This window comes from Lepisosteus platostomus, chromosome 7 (genome assembly GCF_059453375.1).
Source record: "Lepisosteus platostomus isolate fLepPlt1 chromosome 7, fLepPlt1.hap1, whole genome shotgun sequence".
In the NCBI taxonomy this organism is placed as follows: domain Eukaryota; kingdom Metazoa; phylum Chordata; class Actinopteri; order Semionotiformes; family Lepisosteidae; genus Lepisosteus; species Lepisosteus platostomus.
In genome coordinates, this window is record NC_142617.1 from 63,295,569 (window position 1) to 63,316,962 (window position 21,394).

The 21,394-nt window shown below is 43.0% G+C and overlaps 1 protein-coding gene across 15 annotated transcripts in view; it reads right to left on the bottom strand.

Moving 5' to 3' along the window:
* Positions 1-28: 28 nt before the first annotated feature.
* The window catches only part of LOC148659459 (unconventional myosin-IXAa-like), a 177,716-nt gene continuing 156,350 nt past the window's right edge, over positions 29-21,394 (bottom strand). For 7 of the 15 annotated variants that reach the window (XM_088641710.1, XM_088641707.1, XM_088641713.1 and 4 more), the window contains 19 exons: positions 20,341-20,553; positions 17,528-17,631; positions 17,088-17,230; positions 16,154-16,374; positions 15,923-16,039; positions 15,345-15,533; positions 14,948-14,995; positions 14,323-14,434; positions 14,137-14,198; positions 13,580-13,772; positions 13,224-13,352; positions 12,254-12,359; positions 11,886-12,017; positions 10,437-10,560; positions 8,418-8,471; positions 6,773-6,790; positions 5,859-6,061; positions 5,027-5,169; positions 29-4,682 (listed from right to left, as the gene is read on the bottom strand). In XM_088641710.1, coding sequence (XP_088497836.1) covers positions 4,225-4,682; positions 5,027-5,169; positions 5,859-6,061; positions 6,773-6,790; positions 8,418-8,471; positions 10,437-10,560; positions 11,886-12,017; positions 12,254-12,359; positions 13,224-13,352; positions 13,580-13,772; positions 14,137-14,198; positions 14,323-14,434; positions 14,948-14,995; positions 15,345-15,533; positions 15,923-16,039; positions 16,154-16,374; positions 17,088-17,230; positions 17,528-17,631; positions 20,341-20,553 — 2,769 coding nt within the window. In that variant the 3' untranslated portion in view covers positions 29-4,224. The remainder of the gene's footprint in view (positions 4,683-5,026; positions 5,170-5,858; positions 6,062-6,772; positions 6,791-8,417; positions 8,472-10,436; positions 10,561-11,885; positions 12,018-12,253; positions 12,360-13,223; positions 13,353-13,579; positions 13,773-14,136; positions 14,199-14,322; positions 14,435-14,947; positions 14,996-15,344; positions 15,534-15,922; positions 16,040-16,153; positions 16,375-17,087; positions 17,231-17,527; positions 17,632-20,340; positions 20,554-21,394) is intronic. The other 8 variants (XM_088641708.1, XM_088641716.1, XM_088641712.1 and 5 more) reach the window with 6 other exon arrangements.

Below are 21,394 nucleotides of genomic sequence, written 5' to 3' on the forward strand. Positions count from 1 at the left end.
TGGTTCATTGAATGACAGTTCCATGCTGTTTTGTTCCAGGTTTGCTCTTTAATAAGCTGATGATTATTTGTTCATAAACTTGTTTGTACAGCCATAGACATATATACTTTTTCTTTTTTATGAAATATTACACAAATTGCACTTTATACATACGACTGTGTGTCCAGAACAGCTCACATTGAAATACAAAGCTCAAGTTGGATTGCGTCATTTTGCACAATCGTACAGGCGGTGTGGCCAGTTAAAACATTGAAGAACATGATTACTTTATATATAGCGTAGTACACAGGATAATATATCCTTTTACAACAGGTAATTGTTCAAATTTACACTCCTAAGCATAATCATAAATTACTATGTAAAAAAGCAGAGCATGCCTTTTCCAGTGATTAGTACATTCACTTTATGCAGGATGCCACGGACAACGACAACCCTTTGGGAACTGATGCCAGCTATATTCTGGCAAGGAGGATGTTTTTTTATTTTCGATCAGTTCAGACCCCCCCCCCGCACCAGCAGGGAGTGCTGTTGACACCATATATCTGCTGCCTCAACGCCATCTGTATCTTCAAATACTAGACCCTGTAATAGTTGGCAATAAAGAGTACATTTTGACTTGACTTAGAATAAACTAGACATTGAGAACAGTACTGTAGTGGCAGGAGTTTACATTAGTGCTACAGTATGTGGAACATAGCTGAATGGATCTCAGCCCTAGTGTAGCAAAGTATCATACATCTGAAGCAGGGGTACCTCCATTCGATGTCATTAGTAGACTTTGAAGCTTCTAAATTAATTACTGAACGGATGCCTGACTGCTGGAGCTGGAGACTTCTATAATAATTTAAGATTAGCTATAGCAGAAGCCTGCAATGGGATAGAAATACCGAGGTCTGCCCCGCTCCTCTCCCCCGATGTATATCCTCTTCAGTGGTTCAGCCAGACAAGGTCCCATGTTAGTTAAGTGGGACCTTAACTAACATGGGATCAGCAGAAGAGCATCCTCAGCAGCTCTCTGGCACAGCATGGAGAAGGTATTTTCCAATAAAGGAAGAGCTAACACAACTGCCTTTCTATCACAGCCTGGGATCTTTGCAGACCAGCACAAGTAGCATTTTGGATTTACTACCATTTTTCATCAGGGTTCAGGCAATGTAAACCTAATGGATTTTTGCCAGATTCATGTAAAAAAAGATTTAAAAATATTATGGTCATTATTTAAAATGATTTAAAAACAGAAATTTGATTTTGCACTGTTTAGCCAGTTTTAAAAGCTCCTGCACCGAGAGACGGTTCGCTTGTGCATCAGTCTGCGAGTGGATCATGGCAGCGACAGCATGTTGTTCCAGCACCCAAGACAGTACGCTGGGTCTGCTCCGACAAATCTCACACGGCATCACCTCAAACATAAAACAAGCTGTTTGAAGGGAAGAAAAGCATATAAAAAAGCCGCTTTCATTTTAAGACTGAAACCATTTTCTTTCCTCAAGAGGCTTTTGTCGTTCATCAATTCTGTAAGCTGATAAATCTTCCCAGAAGAACAGTAACTCCACAACTAGGCAGCAAGAAGGAGCACACCTACCATGTTCTTTTAGGTTAGGTAGCATACCTCAAATAAGGAATATTGAAATCTTTCCAAAAAATCATAACTGCTATCCCAAGTACAAGCCAAAAACATTACTTTTTAAAGCCCAGATTTCAACCTTACTTGTCGCATACTGCTCTCATGTCAGTTATACTAAAAAACATTTCAGAAAGCAGACTGGGTGTGGCATTGCATCCCAATATCCAAATGTCCCAAAGGGTTCTGCTGGAGTAGGTTTTCGACAGACTGCCATGAAATACTGTATTTAATGACATGCGTACCCATGACTGGTAACACATATACAAGCTGTTTTGTACTATACTAGTGGCCTACAAACTTCAGAGTGGCTTCTTTTTAAGTGGCAGATGCTTCACTTTTAATATTGCACAGGTTAAAGTATAGTGTATATATATTAGACCTCTCTGCCTTTTATCAGCTTTAAAACAGATCTAAAAACTGTAATACTTGGTGAAGAAAACAGAAGAGAAACCTGCACTCTGACTGGTGCCAAAAATGGTCTTTTAATTTACTGAGTTAAGTTTGATAATGAAAGATGATTGCCATATACTGTATATATGCAGGATATACAGACACTTAAATTACAGTTAAAGTGATACCATAGCTAATCCAGCCACAATTAAGGAAGACTAATTTCAGAAAAAGCAAAGAAGCCACATTATTGAAATCAAGAATTAAACATCTTTGCTTTTCTGTTGGCAATTAACCAGCTGTATGGCTGTTCTAGCTGTGGAGAGCCTGTAACTGGATTTAACCCAGCATCTAACTCACACTTGTTGCCACTTAGTAAGAAAGCTTAAACCTCTTTGTATGGCTCAGTTGTCTCAAAGACGAGGACCCGAAAAGGGTGAATAGTGTACAGAACTGTTTCTACATTAAAGCAACTGGCATGTGCAACCTGCCTGGGGTTTCAGTTTATATTGTCCTCAGAGCTGCGAGCTGAAGAGCAGTTGATAGCAGGTCACTGCATGAACGTTTTTACAAAATCTGTATCTAATCATTCACAGACAACGCAACATGGGAGCACACAGACTCCCACCATTAAAAGTCAATAATCAAGTGATAGCTTTCTACTATATCCTAAAATAGCTTAAATACTTTTCCCCCCTCTTACAACGTTAACAGAAAGTACATTAAATGAAAATTCTCACATGCCACTAGTGTGGTCCCCTGTGCTTTGCCTTTGCAAAGTGTACTGACCGTCTCAAAATGACACAACCTGATGTCCCTTCACAAGACACAGCACTCGGCATTCCTTTAATCCCGCAAGACTCGAGCTCTTCCTGCTCCTTCTTCTGCATTTCCGGTTGGCAGCGCTAGATTTCGGGAATTAAAGTCAGTTTCTCATCTTTTAACCATATCTGAATGCTGCTTTTCCGAAAATTAAAAAGAACGAACAGACGAAACAACACACGGAAACGCAGTGTTGACGGTAACCTGGGACTGGACTGGCTTTATACCCTGCTGTTTGACTATCGCCCGGGAAAACCATCAAACCCCTCCCATAGACAAGGGCTTTCCTTAGAACTGAAACTGAGCAACAACAACGAAAATAAGAACAACAACAACAGCAATAGCAATAAAAACAAAAGAAGAAAAATTCAAGTCCTTGCTCTGTCACTTTTCATTTAACACTGATGTCTCGGAGAAAGAAAGGAATCTTGGGTCACGTTTTTAGAAAAAGAAAAACATTTCTGGCAGATCCTTTTTCCTGTTGTTTTTTTATCTACCTGCATTACATTATTTTACATAATTCATAAGGTGGTTAAATGGCATAAGCTGTTGTTTCCAAACAACATTTGTCACTGAGCTGGGATCCTCCTTGCTGTAAAACCAAGGCAGACAGCCAGCTAAGTTGGTCCCTTTCGTGGTGATATCTTCCCATATTAAAAAGCAGCACAACCGATGAACACAAAAAAGTGGTTTTCTAGAAAAACACAAACGTCACCCAAATCCATACAGCCTCTGTCTCCAAATTCTCATGACTTATGACGGACATAAATATTCAACTTTAACTACCCAGCAGCCACTGGTGTTCCGGTTTTATACACGTTTTTATATTATATATATTTATATATTTATATATATTCAACATTATTAAAATCTATTAAAATGCAAAAGGAAAAAAAAATGTAACTATGAAAAATATGCCACGTGATCAGATTGTTCTGAATGTAAACCAGAGAGCAGCCAGTCATTTTCTACTAAGTCAGTGGAGTTCCGGCTGCCGATGGCTCCTCCCGTTTAAATCTCTTCCCCAGCCGCAGGGCCCTGCTGGTCACAGGAACCGTGTTCTCCTGGAGGGGTAAAGGTCGCCACTGAAAACCTCGCCTGGGCTCCATGTCCAGCTCCCTTTCCCCCACCGTCCTGCCCCAGACTTCACAGGGCTGTGGTGTTCAAGAACGTCACAAAAAAGAGACCCCAGGGAACGCAGCTGCAAGTTAAGGCCGCAAGCCCACAGGCCCCCCCAGCCAGGGGGCTCTCCCGCTGTCTCCTCATGGCACTCTGGGGTGGTCCTGCTTGGCGCTGACCTGGGCGGGGGCGCAGCGTGTGCAAGGCAAGAGCTGGATTCTGAAGAAGGGCTGGGCAGACCGCGCCCTGCTCCCCGGCAGAGGGCCCCTTCACACCATGAACTCGTTGCTGCCGTACAGCACCAGCTGCTGCGCCGAGCCGAAGTCGGGCTCCGCGTTCCTCTTTCGCCCGCCGCCCTCGGGGGGCTCCCGGGGCTTCTGCGGGGAGCCCTTGGCGGTCTTCAGCTTCTGCTTGCCCTTCTCGGGGTTGAAGGTCCCGCGGCTGGTGAACTGCGGCCGCTCCTCCGCCTCGGGGTCGGCGCCCGGGGCGTCGGCGGGCTCGCTCGGGGGGCCGGCGCGGGACGCGGGGGCGGAGGAGGGGGACTTGGAGTGGAAGTGGAACCGCCGTCTGGTCACGGGGGGCTGCGAGTAGGAAGAGGAGACGGAGGAGACAGTGGAGGCCGAGTCCACGGAGTCCAGGGAGTCGGCCTGCCTCCTCAGCATCCTCCTCGTCCTGCTGGGGTACTCCGCCTTCTTGGGCCGGGCGGCGGCCAGCCCTGAGCCTCTCTCTGCGGGGACAAGCCAGAGCTCTTTAACAAACACCGCGCGCCTTCAGCCGAGGGCCTGCCTTACCAGCAGGCCGACCGCAACCGCAACGTCTGAGCCCTTGTGATATACGTGATCTACAATAAAGACGACAACGAAATGCTTATTATGAAATACTTCTTCTACCGCCCGCACTATTAATCAGCTAATTGATAATTAACCAATACGGACAGGAGGTCCCTACCGCTAAGATTACATTAAACTCACAGGATTCCTATTCGCTGAACGAGCAGGTATCATGGACAGGGATAAGTAGGAAAGCATCGTCCAGTGGGACTCTGCACCGAGATGCGGTAATGTCACTCACCAGAGAAGTCCGAGGCAGCGCCTTCAGAGTCCACATTGAGGTTCTCCGAGCTGTCTGCCGTTCCGATAGATGCCTCTGACTCCAGCGTCTCGTCGTCTGAGGCCCGGGGCTCCAGCGTCAGGATCTCAAACGTGAGCTCCTCCCTGCAAATACAGCACTGTCACACACCAGGGCACAGTGCACGCGTGTGTGGGAGATGCCTTCCCTAACATTTCCGAGGACATCTTTTACCACATCTGTTCATATGAAGTCATTTTTTTTTTAAACGACACTAACTGCTACACTAACACTTAACAGTACTGAAACCTGCACAATGAAATGTGTTACACTGCTTTTCTCAATTCTTTACTTAGTGTGGGTCTATGATGAGGCCATCTTTACAGCCTATGTACTGTACCCAACCCATGCTATTACAGTATGTTACAAAATCATGATTACCATGATTTAGCTTAGTTCCCTAGAATCTGGCAAAAATGAAAAATCTGTGGTGTGTTTTTCTGTTATGTCTTTCACGGCTTGGCCATTTTAATTCTTTTTTTTTTAAGCAAAAAGGTTTTACTTTAACTTTGTAAAAAGGGAGATCCAGGTTAAATCAGTATAAAGCATTAAGGTAAACAACCGCTTCGACCCAGTTCAGTTTCAGTCAACACAATCAAGGTGAGAAAGCGGCAATAAACGGAACAAATGTTTGCATGATGATCGACTAATTAAACAAAAGGGTAACTCTGCACTTTCTCTACGGCTATTGACAGCCAGCTGTTTTCTCGACTCCTCACACATGCCGGGCGAACTACCGCGACGGGCGTGCGCGGAGAGGGACCGGGCGGCTCACTTCTCTTTCTGCAGGCTCTCGATCTGCTCCGTCAGGACGCGCTCCTCCTGCTGCATGGCGGCCTGCTGCTGGTCCGACAGCTCCACGTCCACGGCGGCCTCCTCCCCGGCGCTCTCCTCCGCCACGTCCGACACCGAGGGCAGCCGCGGGCTGGCCGGCGACGAGGGCGTGTGGCAGCTGCTGCGGCGCAGTCGGCCCTTCCCCTGCCGCACACAAGAGGGCGCCAGGCGCCGATCAGGACCGGCAGCGCGGCTTCTCGGCTCTCGCCGCGCCCCATCACAGGGAGACTCGGGCGGACTCCCAGCGGGCTCTCTGGAGCAGTCCGAGCAAACCTGTCATGGTGCGGGTCGCGCCGTCCACTGCACCGAGTGACCGCCCTGACCAGGCTCAAGACCTGCGGAAACTGATGCGCTTTTAATGAAAATTAACGAACCTGTGTGTGTGTTTCGTACCGAGTCACAGAAGGCATTAAAGTCGGAGCGTTTAGCAAAGTTACAAAAATCTTGCAATGCCTACATTATTATTATTTAAAAAAAGAATATAAAAGTTATAAACCGAGCAGCAGTCTGGGCTTACATAGCCAGACACGATGAAAGAGACTTGAGTTTTACTCTTGTGGCATGAAGCTCTTCAGTATGACTATGATAACATTTAAAAAATAACATCTTGCACTCCTTTATAAATGTACTTTGTTAGAGGTTTAATTCACACCAGGTGTAGTTGTGGGGCAGACAGATACACTTCTTCAGCTATCTTCTCCCAGCATGGCACTAGTGTGTGCACATGGAAACAGTCTGGAATAGAGACCCCAGACAGGACAGGCCTACACCTGGTGTGAGCTCGAAGACTCATGCAGTTTCATTACTAGCTACACTTCAGCAAACAAAAGACATAAGCAGAGCTAAGACTTTTACCTTTCTAGTGGCGTTTGGCTGCATGTTAAAAAAGTTTAAAAAATGAAAATAATAATAGGTTAATAGGGTAAGCATGACATGAGGCAATGATTTAGTTCCACATGGTAGTTTCCTAATGGAGAGACAAAATCACGTGGAAACACGTGCTGAAGACACCAACAGTATGCACAATGTGCACCAGCACAAGACCGCAGACAATGTGTTTGGAATCTGGCAAGAAGTGACAGGCTTTTGTCCAGTCAGTGTCGACTCTGTCTTCACTAGCTGTGCGCAACAGAGGAAAACCAGGACATTTGTAAACCATCTTTCAATAAATGATTTGGATTTGGATCCAAGGCAACCATTTATTTCCCTTGAACAATTTGGGTGAAATATCTTGTTCAAAGGGTAGTGACAGCAGTACCTTACCTGGATTCTGTACCCACAACCTTCCAGTTATGAGTTCAGAACCCTGATCACTGCTGCCTTCCTTTAACCTACAGTAGATGATGAATCAGCACCATAGTCATTAGTCATTAGCTACCTTTTGTACTTTAAAAAAACTTGGAACGAATAATCAGTAATCTGGAGATCCAATTAAAGTATTTATTTTCTAATTATATTACCAGTGTTTCATACTCCTTTTGCTTCTTCTATTTTCTAACACCCCCAACTCCACTACTTTTCCACTGACAAATAGCAATTAATATAATATGACCCAGGTTTGTGGATGTTGTTTTTGCTCTAAGTGCCTCCTTGATCAATGCAGCCAAATATCTTTTAACAAAATATGCTTTCACATGTCCCATTTCTTCAGATTTCACAGTGTTCTCTAAGATCTCTGCTTCATTAAGGAAATTCAAAAAGTCCAAGACTTGCCCAATTAAAAAAAAAAACCATTCACATTACTCAGACAAAAAAAGCATAGCATTAGAAAGCTGCCCGCACCAAAGGTAGGAAAAACATACACAGCATTTGCAGCCTCTGCATAATAAGGTATGACAAACTAAATCAACCCATATACAGTACCAAGGCTGCATTTGACACTGCAAGCCAGCTAAAAACAATTGACAAAAGACGGGATGTCTGCTACTACCAAAACAATGCAAGAGTTAAGCGAACAGTTGGTGCAAACAAGCCAGTCAATTCAGATATTTCCCATTTTTATAGGATATCAAAAACTTGATACTTGATTCCCACAAATTCACCATCAGTCATCACTTTATTTGTTGGAAAACCCTTGTTTTTTTGTCAAAACAGACAACAGTGCTCTTATGAAGAAGTCACATATCTGAGAAGAAAAACCACGTTTCAAATAAGATTCAACAATCACCGTGGGTGAATGGCTTTAAAAAAAGAAACTGCTGTTAAGGCCATAGGTTGCAAACAGCATCAATACTTGACCTCACTGACTTGACACCAGCACACAGACAACAGTCATGAAAGATGTCTGTGTGGAACACTTGACACCTGGCATGGCAAACTTGAGTCTGCGACTCGCCAGTGGCAACGTCCATTTGCCAGCAAACGCAGGCGGCGAGAGGCACAGTGTGGACATGGATGGCAACACAGTTAGCCACATAGCACAGGGCATGAATGACTGAAGGAAGCGACAGGAAGATGGGCTGGAGAATGGCTGGCACAGGGTTACATGGAGTATACATACCGGGATCGCACTGCGGGTTATGCTCATAAACCTAACAGCAATTAGTACAGGTTTCTGGATTAGGAGAGGATGGGGAAGAGAGAACAGGATTAGTGTAAGTCTTCACTGAAATGGGAATTAGGTGCTACTGAAACAAAAAGGGTTACTTTGAAACAAAATTAGTCTAAGATCTAACTGGTTATAACAGGATGGAGAACAAAGTACTAGAAACTGAATATTTCCACAGATAAAGTGAACTGTTAAATACGCTTTGCCAGCATCTGTTTTGTGTTCCCTTCAGGGTCTCTTAATTTTCAACCATGAATGTTTTACATGACTTATGGCAGGGTGACAACTGGTACTGTTCGTCTTTACTCTAGTGGCAATGTCATCTTTTCCAGCAAACACAGGTGTTGATAAGGACAATGTATACAGTAGAATGTGTGATCTGTCTTGCTTTGTTTGTGGTTCTCTGTGGTGCTCTGGGATTCCTTTGCAGGAAGGGCAGTGTGTGACAACAGAGCTCTGTGCTACAGAAAGCCTCCAAGAGCCTGCCAGGAGGAAGCACCTCTCAGGGCTGAGAGCGCAGCTCTGTCCGTGGTCATCATGGCCCCCACAATGTCTTTATGAAGAAAGCTAGCACCTGCTGTAGGACAGGCGGAGAAAGAAACTAAGCTCATTTTGGACTGAAGAGAAATCGTGAAGACAATACTCCAGAATACGCTCTTTTAGGTATGAGACTGATGAGACATACAGTAGCTGTGTGCATTTTGGATGGCACAGAGAGTTACTATCATACCTGAACATATGCAATAGTGGTTTTATACTTACAGTATGTAAGGGGTTATAAGCCTTGAATATATGTAACAAAAGTACTGTATATTCATAATTGAATCGTGAGGTGTTCCATCAGAAACAACGTAAAAAAAAAAAAGTTTCTGCATAGTGATAAGTTAAGAGAATGGGGGAGAAAATAAAAATAATTTTCTAAATACTTACTTGATAATTACTGTTGCTTTTACTTTGCTTTTATTTTATGTTCATGTCTCTTCTCAGTAATAACTAGTATTTACTTAGAACTGCATATAAAATGTAGAATATTATCAAAGCACATGGTGCTTATGGTAACACGCAAGTTCAAAGAACTGGTTTGTTTTGTTGTTTATATTGTTGTTTATTACAAATTTAAAATAAATTTAAAATTAAGTCACCTAATAACAGCAAGTAGACTGTTATGGTATATTTATGAAGTACAGTTAAAAAGAATGGGACCTTTTTACATGTACAGTACAACTAAAACAGGTCGGACCACCAAGCCTTAAGAAAGGACCGTCATGACAAAGTACACCATTGAGGTGAAACAAAAGGAGATTCAATGCAATGAAATTACAAATTTTTAAATATTGCATTTCCTGTGAGAAAATTAAATTGGCATTGAGCCTTGAAGAAAGTACTGTGAAACGCTGCTGTCCCTGAGACAAATCTTCCAGCTTTAAGGGCAACAGTCAGGTTACTAGTGCAATGCCTGTTACCTTAAATATAATATATGGATGGAAAAAGGGAAAAAAAGGAATGTGGGCTGTGGGCTACTTTGGCTTCAACACAAACAGTGTAATCACATTAGCCCTGTGGAAAATGCCTAATTTCTGACATGACTTTATAAGGTGATGACACAACCGGAATTTTCTGGTTTTAAATCCTTAGTGGGGAAAAAAGAGCAGTAACAAAAGCACTGATTTTGTTTCAGAATCAGCCCCATCTTTTGGGAAGGCACAAGAAAAACAATGTTACTGAAATGACAATATGTCTGTTTTGAAGCCACTTTTGAAAGTGTAGAAATGGCACTGTAGTGTCCTGTAATCCAGACAAATGTTCATTTGATTAGCAGCCTACAGAATGTGATGACAATAGGCCAATTTCTTTAGCTTCAGAACGAAACTGAAGCTGTGGTTGTTAGTGAGTCTATTCATGTCTTTTTCTGTTATCCGTGCACTGAAATTCTGCATATGCAGTTTCACCCCCCTGCCACCTGAATCTTACCATAGACCTCCGGATTAGAGACAATCTGCTCTTGGCTTTGTTCTCTGCGAACTCCAGGCTGTTGATGTCCTTTAGTCTGGCCTTGTATTTGTTCATCTGCTCACCGATGATCAGCTCCACACACCTGCATTATCGAAGAGAATGAACATTAAACACATTCAGAGACTATGGGCTGAAGGGAAGCAGAACTTTTAGCAAATTTCCCAGGCAGGACCTGGAGTGTGTACAGTATATGACTCCTTTTTCATTTCAGTTTTAGCACATTTATTTTAGACAAAGAATAATATCTCACCGTTACAACCAGAAAACCTATTAACTATTAATATTATTTATTATTCAACCATGACTAGTTACTGATTAATGTTTCCATTAGTACAATCTTTGTCGTGCTTTTCTTTGACTCTCTTATCTTTATCTTTAGCTTTCTCAGCCTGGAAATGAAGTGTAAATCTTTCCAGGTTTAATCTGAAAATGCGGAAAACCTAATGATTTGCTGTTAGCTTTACTCTTTTCACTGAGTTCACTAAGCTACACTGGAGCTCAAGTCTTCAAGTGATTTTCAAAAAATGAAAAACACGCATCACAACAAAATTAAGAATGACAAAGGCAATGCAGAAGATAAAAATTTTAAAAAATACATTTTTCAAGCAAGATTTAAAAACATGACAATATACAAACATTTGTAACCATTATCTCACCAGTTTTGGAGTTAATCTTATTTTTTAGCCCTTGCTCCAAAAGCCCTGAAAAAATATAGGCACTGAAGCACAAAAACTCATCTGACCCACAGGTTGATAACCTGAGACATCAGCTGAAGAGAGGATGGAGTGAGCTTCTGAACCAGCAGCCATATCAAGCTGACAACCCACCAAAGCTCAGCAGGTGTGAGCCTGGCCAGTACCTGGATGGGAGACTCCTCCCAGGAGCCAAGTTTGCTGCTGGAAGAGGTGTCAGTGGGGCCAGCAGGGGGCGCTCACCCTGCGGTCCATGTGGTTCCTAAAGCCCCAGTATAGTGACGGGGACACTATACTGTAAACAGGCGCCGTCCTTCGGATGAGACCGAGGTCCTGACTCTCTGTGGTCTTTAAAAATCCCAGGGTATTTCTTGAAAACAGTAGGGGTGTAACTCTGGCATCCTGGCTAAATTTCCCATTGGATCTTACCAATCATGCGCTCCTAATAATCCCCATCTATGAATTGGCTTCATTACTCTGTTCTCCTCCCCACTGAGAGATGATGTGTGGTGAGTGTTCTGGCGCACTATGGCTGCCGTCGCATCATCCAGGTGGGGCTACATGTCAGTGAAGGGGATCCCCTGTAAAGCACTTTGAGTGGAGTGTCCAGAAAAGCGCTATATACGTGTAAGGAATAATAATAATTATTATTATTATTATTGAACACCAAAGACAGGGATGGATATTTTTTACTAGCTGCTTCAGAGAGTCTTACGCAGTGGTCTTGCCGATGTCCTGAACACTTTGCAGTGGGTCGATGGTGTCGGGACAGCGCAGTATACACGGAGCGAATACAATGGCTAGCGCGTTCGCAGACATGCGATTGGTCTCCTCCTGCAGGGCGATTCTGTAAAAACCAAGACAAGCCATGTTTGTTACTTCATTTGTCACCACTAGCCATGAAACCCTACACATACAGTCGGGCTTAAGACCAAAATGACCTGTCGTAATCATTTCTATTTTGGGAAAACTGAAATAGCCCAAACAGCCTTTTGAAATATCCTGTCTAAACTCTCCAATAGGAACCTGCCACCAGAGACACTAATTTAAGAAGCTACCTTTAGTACAAGGTCTCTTACTCACCTGACAAGATGGAATATCAGGCGCTCCAAAGTGTTGATATGAGTTCTGCTTAGCTGATCAATCACAGAGTACACCCCTCGAATGATCTCCTTCTTATCCTGCAGACCTATAGTTTCAAAGTAGGAGACATGATTCCTCTTATTATTAATACTACCAACACAAAGATACCTTGTTTTTTTCTGCAATTGGTTACTTTTCTTACATTCTTACGTTTAGTTCGTAACACTTCCTTAGTTCTTACATTTTCCAGACAATACACTGAATAAACCGAAGGTTTTAAATACTGAATGACGTAAAAAAAAAATATCATTGGATCAATAAAGTTATGAATATTTTTTTACCGCATATTTAAAATTATGGATACAACCAATTTTCCTACTCCATAAATAACACCTGTTGATGGAAATATAATGCATTGTACTAGGGAAAGGTTTATTCCAAGCGGAAGGAAAAGAAAGGTGTTAGCAACTATGAATGCTGAAAATAAGGACCCTGTGCAGGGCTCAAGGTGGCTTATTCCCTGAGCAGTAGTAGGAAGTCCAGACGGAAAAGGCTACCAAAAGAGAAACAAGTCCTAATATCCGCAATCCAAAAGGCAGGCGCTAGTCAAGACTGGGTAAGGGAAGCGAGGAGGGTTAAAGCAGTGATGGGAGTGAAAGGCGATAGGAAGACTAGTCACATGGGAGTGTGACGGCGTTTGTGAGAGCGCGTGGAATGAGCGACAAAAAGAGACCCAACGTTCTGGCTGTGGGGCCTTCTTCAAGTCCTTCAGGTCTTCCTCAAGTCTTCACCTGAAGAAGGCTCCACAGCCGAAACGTTGGGTCTCTTTTCTTTTCAGCATGGAATAAACCTTCAGCTGTTCCTCGGCAGCCTGCGCATGCCAATGCTCTCTACTTGAACGTCTGTAAAGTATTGCACTATAAAAAAAAAAATGTCGTTCAACGGCCTCAGTACATTCAAAGACTCTTACCCATAGCTCGGAGGAATTCTTCATACAGTTCAAAGGTCATAAGCGGGTTTGGCAAGTCTCGTAACCACTGCTTAAACACACTGGCTATGACGTGAATGTTGTAGTCGTCCAGGTTGGTACTGTTCACATCTGCAGAAACAAAGACACAACTAAAACCAACAACCAGAAAAATTCTGCTATATAATAATACACCATAGTCATATCCACAAACCGAAAGATTTGCTATCTACTATAATACTATGACAATATGGACAACTTTCAGTATTTCCTTTACTATTCTAGAATTCAACTGACATTGACAACAAAACTGCATGATACAGCACAGAACCATCAATACTTTTCTTCTCTAGACATACCTGTGTCCAGTCCTTGCTTGAGTTCCTTTATTTTGTTGGTAGAGCCTGACTTCCTATAAATACCCTCTGTGTACAATCCATGCATCTCAATGTAGTTGATGAGTTTCTCCACCACTAGGGGCACTGTCCTCTCGTCATTGGTCAGGCGGGAGACCTCCACACCAAACTGCCTGGAGGAAAGCTCCAGATCATACTGCCGGGGAACACAAACACCGTCACACAATTGCTGGGCAGGGCCACACCCCACTCCACTCCAGTACTCCACTCAGCTCAGCTCTCCACTTGTAAGACCACATACTGAGCTCAGCTGACACTAATATTGTGAATGCACTAACACAAAGGAGAATGAAGTATTTAAAAAAAATTAGAACAATGCCATGTTCACTGTGGAGGCACTCAGTCATCATTCAGGTAAAACTTTTTATGTCAGATATGGATTTCCTAAGTTTTATAATGGCAAGGATAACATCATTATGCAAATGTACTGTGGATATGAACACGTTTCCAAGTAACAATGGTGAAATCTTTGAACTATGCACTGCAGATGGAAGACTTACCTTTTTGATGCACTTTGTAGTCAATTTCAAGCAGCATTTTCTGTGGCAGGCAAATCTACAAACTGGAAACAAGACAGGGAGGGTAATGAGACCATGGGTAGTTTGGCATCAGCCGAGCTGTTTAAGATCTAATTCCAGCTGTTGTACGTGGTTTAAAGACAAACACAAAGGAAGTAATTAACTTACGCTTGCATACACAGGCTCGGTCCATCATCCAGATAAGAGAGGAGCAGAACTCACAGTACGTGGGGATGCTGTACTGAGTAGACTTAAAGATATGGCCATTGTGCTCCTCAACCTGCAGCAAGATATAACCTTCTTCATCAGGACAGCGCAAGGAATTCAATTGCACTTTACAGTATAGGATAGGTCTTATCTGGTAGCTCGAAAGTAAGGCTTCACTGTCTTTGTGTCCCCGTAGTTTTGGATGAAAGCTCTCAACAGTCAATCAAAGGCATTTAAAATATGACTGCCATGCTGCTTGGGGAAGTTGTCTTCTGTCCACATTTTTATAGTATTAAAAAAAATTAAGGATATGGTTAACAGAAGAACACTCCTGCCTAAGGATTACAACAGCAAATTTGAATTATTTATTTTTTTAACTTGTGAAACGCACCAGGTAGCTGTCAAACAGTCAATTTTTCTCGCTGCCAATAAGTCAAGAAGCTACCAGCTGGAATGACACTGGAATGTAAACTCCTAGAAAGACGGAATGCTCACATTTCACATTCAAACAAAAATCCTGGAAATGTAATTACACTATGAGAAAGTTAATAACGATAACAGATGTACCACAGGACAGTGTACTTACAATATCTGTGTCTTTTTTCCTCCTCTTCTTGCGTTCTGGTTTAGGCATCTATGGAGCAGCAAGATGGCATAATTAACAACTGAATGAGCTGAGGGGAAGACGTTGAAGGATTCTACTCAAGATTCCAGCACAGTTGCTTTACAGGCCTTGCGATTACTATCTCACTGATTAATTCCACATTGATGCTCAAATTAATTAATTCTACAATGTCTAGATGTTTCAACTATATATATGTTCTATATACAGCAGTTTAAAGACACAGCCATCATAAAGTCCACTCTGTTAAGGCCATAGAGGATATCCTTTAGCATTCTGCCTTAGGCTTTTGTCAGAACACATGTAGAATATTGATGGAGAGAATGACTGCTCTTGTCCAGGAGAACATTTGACACTGTACCTTGCTCAGGGTGCTGTCCAGGGGTTTGTACTCAGTCATGAACTCGTCCAGGAAGACCTTGAAGGTGTTCACCCAGACCTTGACAGGTGACTCGCTCCAATCCCGCTGCTCCAGCCTCATGTTCTTCTCCAGGATTTGCTCGAACAGTGCATAAAGATCCTTATAACGGATACTCTTCCCATCATCCATCTGCATTTAAATCAATGTCAGAGCTTTGTGAAAGCAAAACAGCAGAATGTAGCCAATTTATGACACAGTAAACAGCAGTTACGTTCACTGACTACACACAAAGGCAGTTTGCGGCAGCTTTCACAACCACAACGCAAATCAACTGAATGAATCTGAACTCCTGAAATGTTCTTATTTGGAATCTCATGGTTTCTGAATCATTATATTTGCTGTAAAGTATGTCCTCCATCCAGTAGCAGCAACAATGATATGGTGTAGAGACGCTAACAGGAGAGTCTCTGATTTGTGTAGATCGATCTTTCAATAACAATTAATTAAATCATATACTCAATATACTGTAAATTGCACAAGTATAATCTTTTAGATGAGGTTGATGTAGAGCTACTCACGGCCAAGGCAGTCGAGTAGGAGTTGAAGATATTGAGGCGAAACTCTTTAAGAGCCTTTTTAAAGACCACGTCCACTAAGGTGTCTTTCTTGCTGTCCTCAGTTTCTAGGTCATTTATCTGGAAGATGAAGATGAACATCTTTCATTACGTGATTCACATTCTGTTTGATTGGCAAACCCATCATGCCTGCAGGCTGGCGAGGCTGGTAAGGCCCTGGCCGCGTGGCCTCACCTTCTTCATCAGGAACTCGTTCATGCTCTTGTAGTCGTTGGCGCTGGTGAGGATCTGGAGGGAGTCGTTCTGCCACAGCACCGGCTCCAGGGCCACGCTGCTGATCTTCACACTCCTGCGCCGCTTCACTTTGGGGGACGGCTCCTTGTTCTCCTTGAACTCCTTCCCTCGCTCCAAGGCCAGGTCTGGGCTGCGGGGCGGCGTCATGTGCTCCTGCCCTGCTGGGGGGAGAGAGTTCACCGCTGCTGTTGATGCCCACCCACCCTCTACTGCCGCCACAGCAATGGCTGCCTGCAACCAAATGAGCCAGAAGGTCCAAAATGGCCTTCTCTCATTTGGATACCTCGCATGCTTTTATGTTCTCGACATTCTACACTGCAGGTTTACGCTGGGCATGCCACAACCTGATGTCTCAACCTGATGTTTATTAAATCCATACTATTGGTAAACACTATCCATTCTGTCAACAAATCATTCACATATTTCTTTGCTCCAAGCTACCACAAGTCAGGTGGCTGAAATCGAAAAGTATGATACGTGCATGGACTGATGTGGAGAGGAGCAACAGTGGAAGTGCCCTCTTCCTTCATACCCCTAGCCATTGTTTTAACCCTCACTGCCAAAGCTAACTTCATGGTTTCTAGTGGTGAATGACCGGTCACTAAATGTAGTTTTGAAAAGCTTCTATTTGTGTCTGAATTGAACAGTTGATTTTGGAGGTTTTCAGGGTTTATGGGAAGCTGGGTTAGTTTGAACTGGCAACTCCAAGACGTCCCCACATCCCTGGGTTTACTTTCCCCATGTGGGAGGCAAATAGGTCTCCTACTACACTCCCTATCCATGAGCATCAGAATGACTTTAGTGCCTCTATATACTGTAGGATTACACATAACACACTGGCGATACCCAGGAGGAGACAGCGGAGTGTACTCACCCTCAGCGGTGTTCAATCCAGATTCCATGGCATCTCCTTCTCTATGGAGCTCCAGCAGGTCACCTGTGCTGGCGAGCTTCTCCCTGGATGACTTCTTGTCTCCTTGCTTTGTCTTGCCCCAGAAACGCATTTTACCCCGGACCCTGTCACCCCAACACAGAGACATAGGCTCAGAGGAGTACTGCCCAGGAGAAACAATCCACAGCATATGACATACCGTAAGTGCAACGCCAGCGAACGCTGGCACAAGGGAAGTATGCCATTGAATGTTCCGTCTTGCTTCTGCACTTTTAAAGAAAATGCCAGTACCTAGGGTGGCATGATGCACAGTCGGAAACCACACATAATAGCAAGTCTCTAAGCAAAACAGCTGTAATGCACAAAAAGCATGTGTGCACACAATGGAAATTTTGCTACATTCCAGCCATTACACCGGTTACCTTCCATCTGCATGGGGATTCTTCCTCATGCTGTCCATCTTGCCTAGATCTCCAGAAGACATGGTTTTATGCATCTTCTTCTGCTCTTCGGTATACGAGGAAGGCTGAAATTTCAATGGAGTGGCACAATGTATTAAAACACTCAAGACGGGTCCCTTTTATCAAAAGTTAAGAAAAAAATTGATCTGCTACTCCAATAGAAGGTCAGTGACTTCAATATCTGAGTGTGAAAGTATATATGACCATCTTGTCTCATCTCATCAAATACATTAAATAAAGTAAAACAAAAAATAAAAACTGCACAAGAAAAAGATCATCTAAACTCAATGGACATCTTCAGCTCTAAATGAGTGTCTCCCTTCAAGGCACTTTTGTGTTACTACAGCACTCAATCACACAGCTTCTTATAGGAGCTGCTAACATAGAGGAAACCTCCTGATATATTTATAGGAAATCAAAATTCTTAAATTTGCTTACAAGAAAAAAGCACTGATCCTCTTTACTGGCAAACCCCTACTGTTATTTACTGTATCTAAACCCCCTTGGCATCTACTACTGTGTACCATGTCAGCACAACAGAATGTCTGGCTGACAGAAACAATGTTGATTGAGGTGTAGTGTCCTGGAAACTTAAGTACCAGATAACAAGGAGCAGTCATAAAGACATATCAACATTTGCTTCATCTCAAAGCATGAATTTTTATGTTTTCCTCATCCATTAAGTGATACAACTGCATAACTGCACAAAATTTCTTTTCATGCGATTTCTTCTTGGCCTGTGTAAGCAGATGAGATTAATTAACTTTGTAGATGAGATTAATCTTAACCTACAGATGGCAGTGTATCCTCAGTTTCGACACAGGCAACAAACACAATGTTGCCCACAGATTTTCTAAAATTGCGACTGCTGTGACACTAACCAATTATGTGCTCAATCTTTCAAAATATTCAAAATATCTAAATCCCCACGTTCATATTCTTTAACAGATCAACAGATTGGTGTCATACGTGGCTGGGAGGCTGAAAGCTTTACTGTGGTAGCACACTCTAGAATACCAATGGCAGCACGAAGGTGCCTGAACTGAAACAAATGGTACCAAAAATAAAACTTTAACTGAATAGTGTTTTGATTTATAAACAAGTGCAGTTTGTAAAGTTTGCCTTTGGCTCAGATACAATAAAAGCCTTTACATTAGCTCTTCCTATTGCATGACTGCACAGTACATCAGTTAATCAGCATGAAATCCTCACTGTGCTGCCCTGCAGGACCGACAGTACAATTTTGTATTCTTACCTAATGGTGGAAGGTAAAGAAGCTCATGTTAACAGTGTCAGAGTTTATGTGCTATTATGTGGTATGATGCTGTATCATTCGCTATACTGCAGATCAAAGGCAGGAACTGCTGAGGGACTGTGATGTAATTGTGACTGGGTGATTTTCTTGTATCTTTGTTCCTGAAATCCAACCCTTATATTTGACATCCTGCGTCACCTCTCTATTTTTGTAACATACCGCTGATCAGTTTCAGTGCTTATCTACCTGTGTGGACAACAAAAAAACATCTCTAAACAAAGACAAACCCTGAAAAGTTAAACATTATGACACATACTGTACGGTAGGTTAAAGAAACACTTTACAATCAAACAAAATCAACAAAATCAGGCAGAGGAGAAACTCAAGTCAGCGTGTCCAGTGACACGAGAGGCCCACTGAAACCAACCTGCAGGGTGACGATGGATGTGCTCAGCACGGACTGTGAGAGAAGGAAGGAGATCAAGTGCGCCCCCAGAAGGCAGTTACAAGCTATAGCATGCAATGATTGGCTGTTAACCAGGCTCTTATGAAAGTAGGTGAATTCTGCACTTGGCCTTTACGATGAATGACGTGAGATTTTGCCATTTGAAGTGCCCACCCCCCACCCCACCCCAGCTTGGCAAAGGCACCCACACCAGCCAGAAATCACTATACCCAGTGCAAGTGAGTTAACATGGTGATTCACTGAATATAAGGAAACACCCTTTTGAACCCAGCTTTGTGGCTAACTGACAACCTCCCTTGACTGACTTAATCCCTTCAGAATCAGCAGATGATTCATCCTTGGGTTTGGACATTTTCAACATTTCAGCAGTCAATTAATTAAACAGCTAGGCATTTTTGTAGCTGCATTATGCAGGTACAGTATAATGGTCCCATTCTGCAAAAAAGCACTTGGCTGTTTGTTGCAAGAAGCCTAATGAAGAAAAAATCTGATTTTGGAGATGCTGTCTCTCTCTTTGTGAATAATTTGGATCTTGCTGCAGAGGATTGTGCTGTTCGTCCCATCAACTTGACGGTTAACCCTTTCTACACCTTGTCCTCAATTCCACTGGCTGCAGAGGTGCATTAACGCTACACACACATTTCTGTGTCCACACGAACAAACCAAGCCTTGGAATGTTGAACATTTTTGGACTTTCTTGCGAAAGGTTTTACTGAAAAGTAAATAATAAAAGATGATTTATTTTATAATATAGAGTATATATTTTTTCTTTTCTTGCATGTCAATGCCATGGAAACAAGATGCGTAGAAAGGGTTCATCTTTCCAGTAGACCTTGAAATGTCACGCTTAATGCTGTATTTCAAAAGGTGTTTCCCAATCTATAGTAAAGTGTTCAAAGTTAAAAAAAAATGGAAGCATATTTAGTTGTCAGTATTGCAGTTCTACCCAGGCGGTGCTGAAGGGGTTAGCAATAAAGAGTTCGCTCCCACTTGTGAGCTTTGCACCCAGAAGAGGCCTGGAGGTTGGGGGTTTGCTTTGGCTGGTTCAATTACCATTTCGGAGTCACTGTGACAAGCCTGTACTCCGCTCCCCTCAGCGTCCTGCTCCGGGTGGGGCAGGCTGGGGGAGAGAGGGGGTGTGATGAGGGGCTCATCGTACTCATCGTCCTCCGATTCCCCCTCCCCCTCGGGGTTTGAACCTCGGGTCAGGAAATCGGAGCGTGTCCGTGCCATGCGGGCCTTCTTTTTATGGCCTGGTCTGGCAACCTAATTAACCAGATAATAACAACACAGGTAAAACCTCCCTGCTGCGGCCCTCGCGGCTCTCGCACAGCCGAGCTCAAAGCGAGCTCTGAAGGCAGGGCCTTTCATGTTCCAAAGTACTTTGAAACGGAGTGAAATGAAAACGAGCTCATAATTACAGTATGTCTCTCCGTTTTGAAACGCGCACACACACACAGACATGCACTCAGAAACGCCGCACCTGGGGAAACCCAGTCCTCACGTTCTTGTGACCTTAGTGTCTGCTCCCATTCAACCCTGCATGAATATCGGCAAAGGCAACAAACGCGCGTCTCATAAACTAAAAGCGGCTTAACTGAACACTAAACTCAGTCAGCTTATTTCTTTTTATATGGTCTCCCCCTTCAAAAGATGAATTTGTTCAAGTTATGAATTATGAATTGAAAAAAAGATACTCAGAACAACTCTGAGAGATAAAATTAGCACGGTCTTATTTCAAAGACACGCACAAACAAAACTACATAAAATGAAAAAAAAACAAACAAACAGAGCACCCAGAATTACACGGAGCGACAGTTTGGTAGCAACCACAACAACAGGGGTGCACAGGTTAGCTGGGCTGAACAAGACAGAGGAACTTGTTCTGAACTGATCAAGTCATTCAATGAACTTCAAAAACTGGGGAAAATACAAGCTCTTTTTAAAAATCAGTACGTTTTCTAGATCACTCCAAACCACTTACTTCCATTGCATTATTATGCAAACAAGTAAGCATCCTATTCAAATGCTGATCATTAAGTGCTGATGGGTATTCAGATTTATATACAAAAAGGGCTCTAGAATAATTTGAAATCTCACCCCCTGA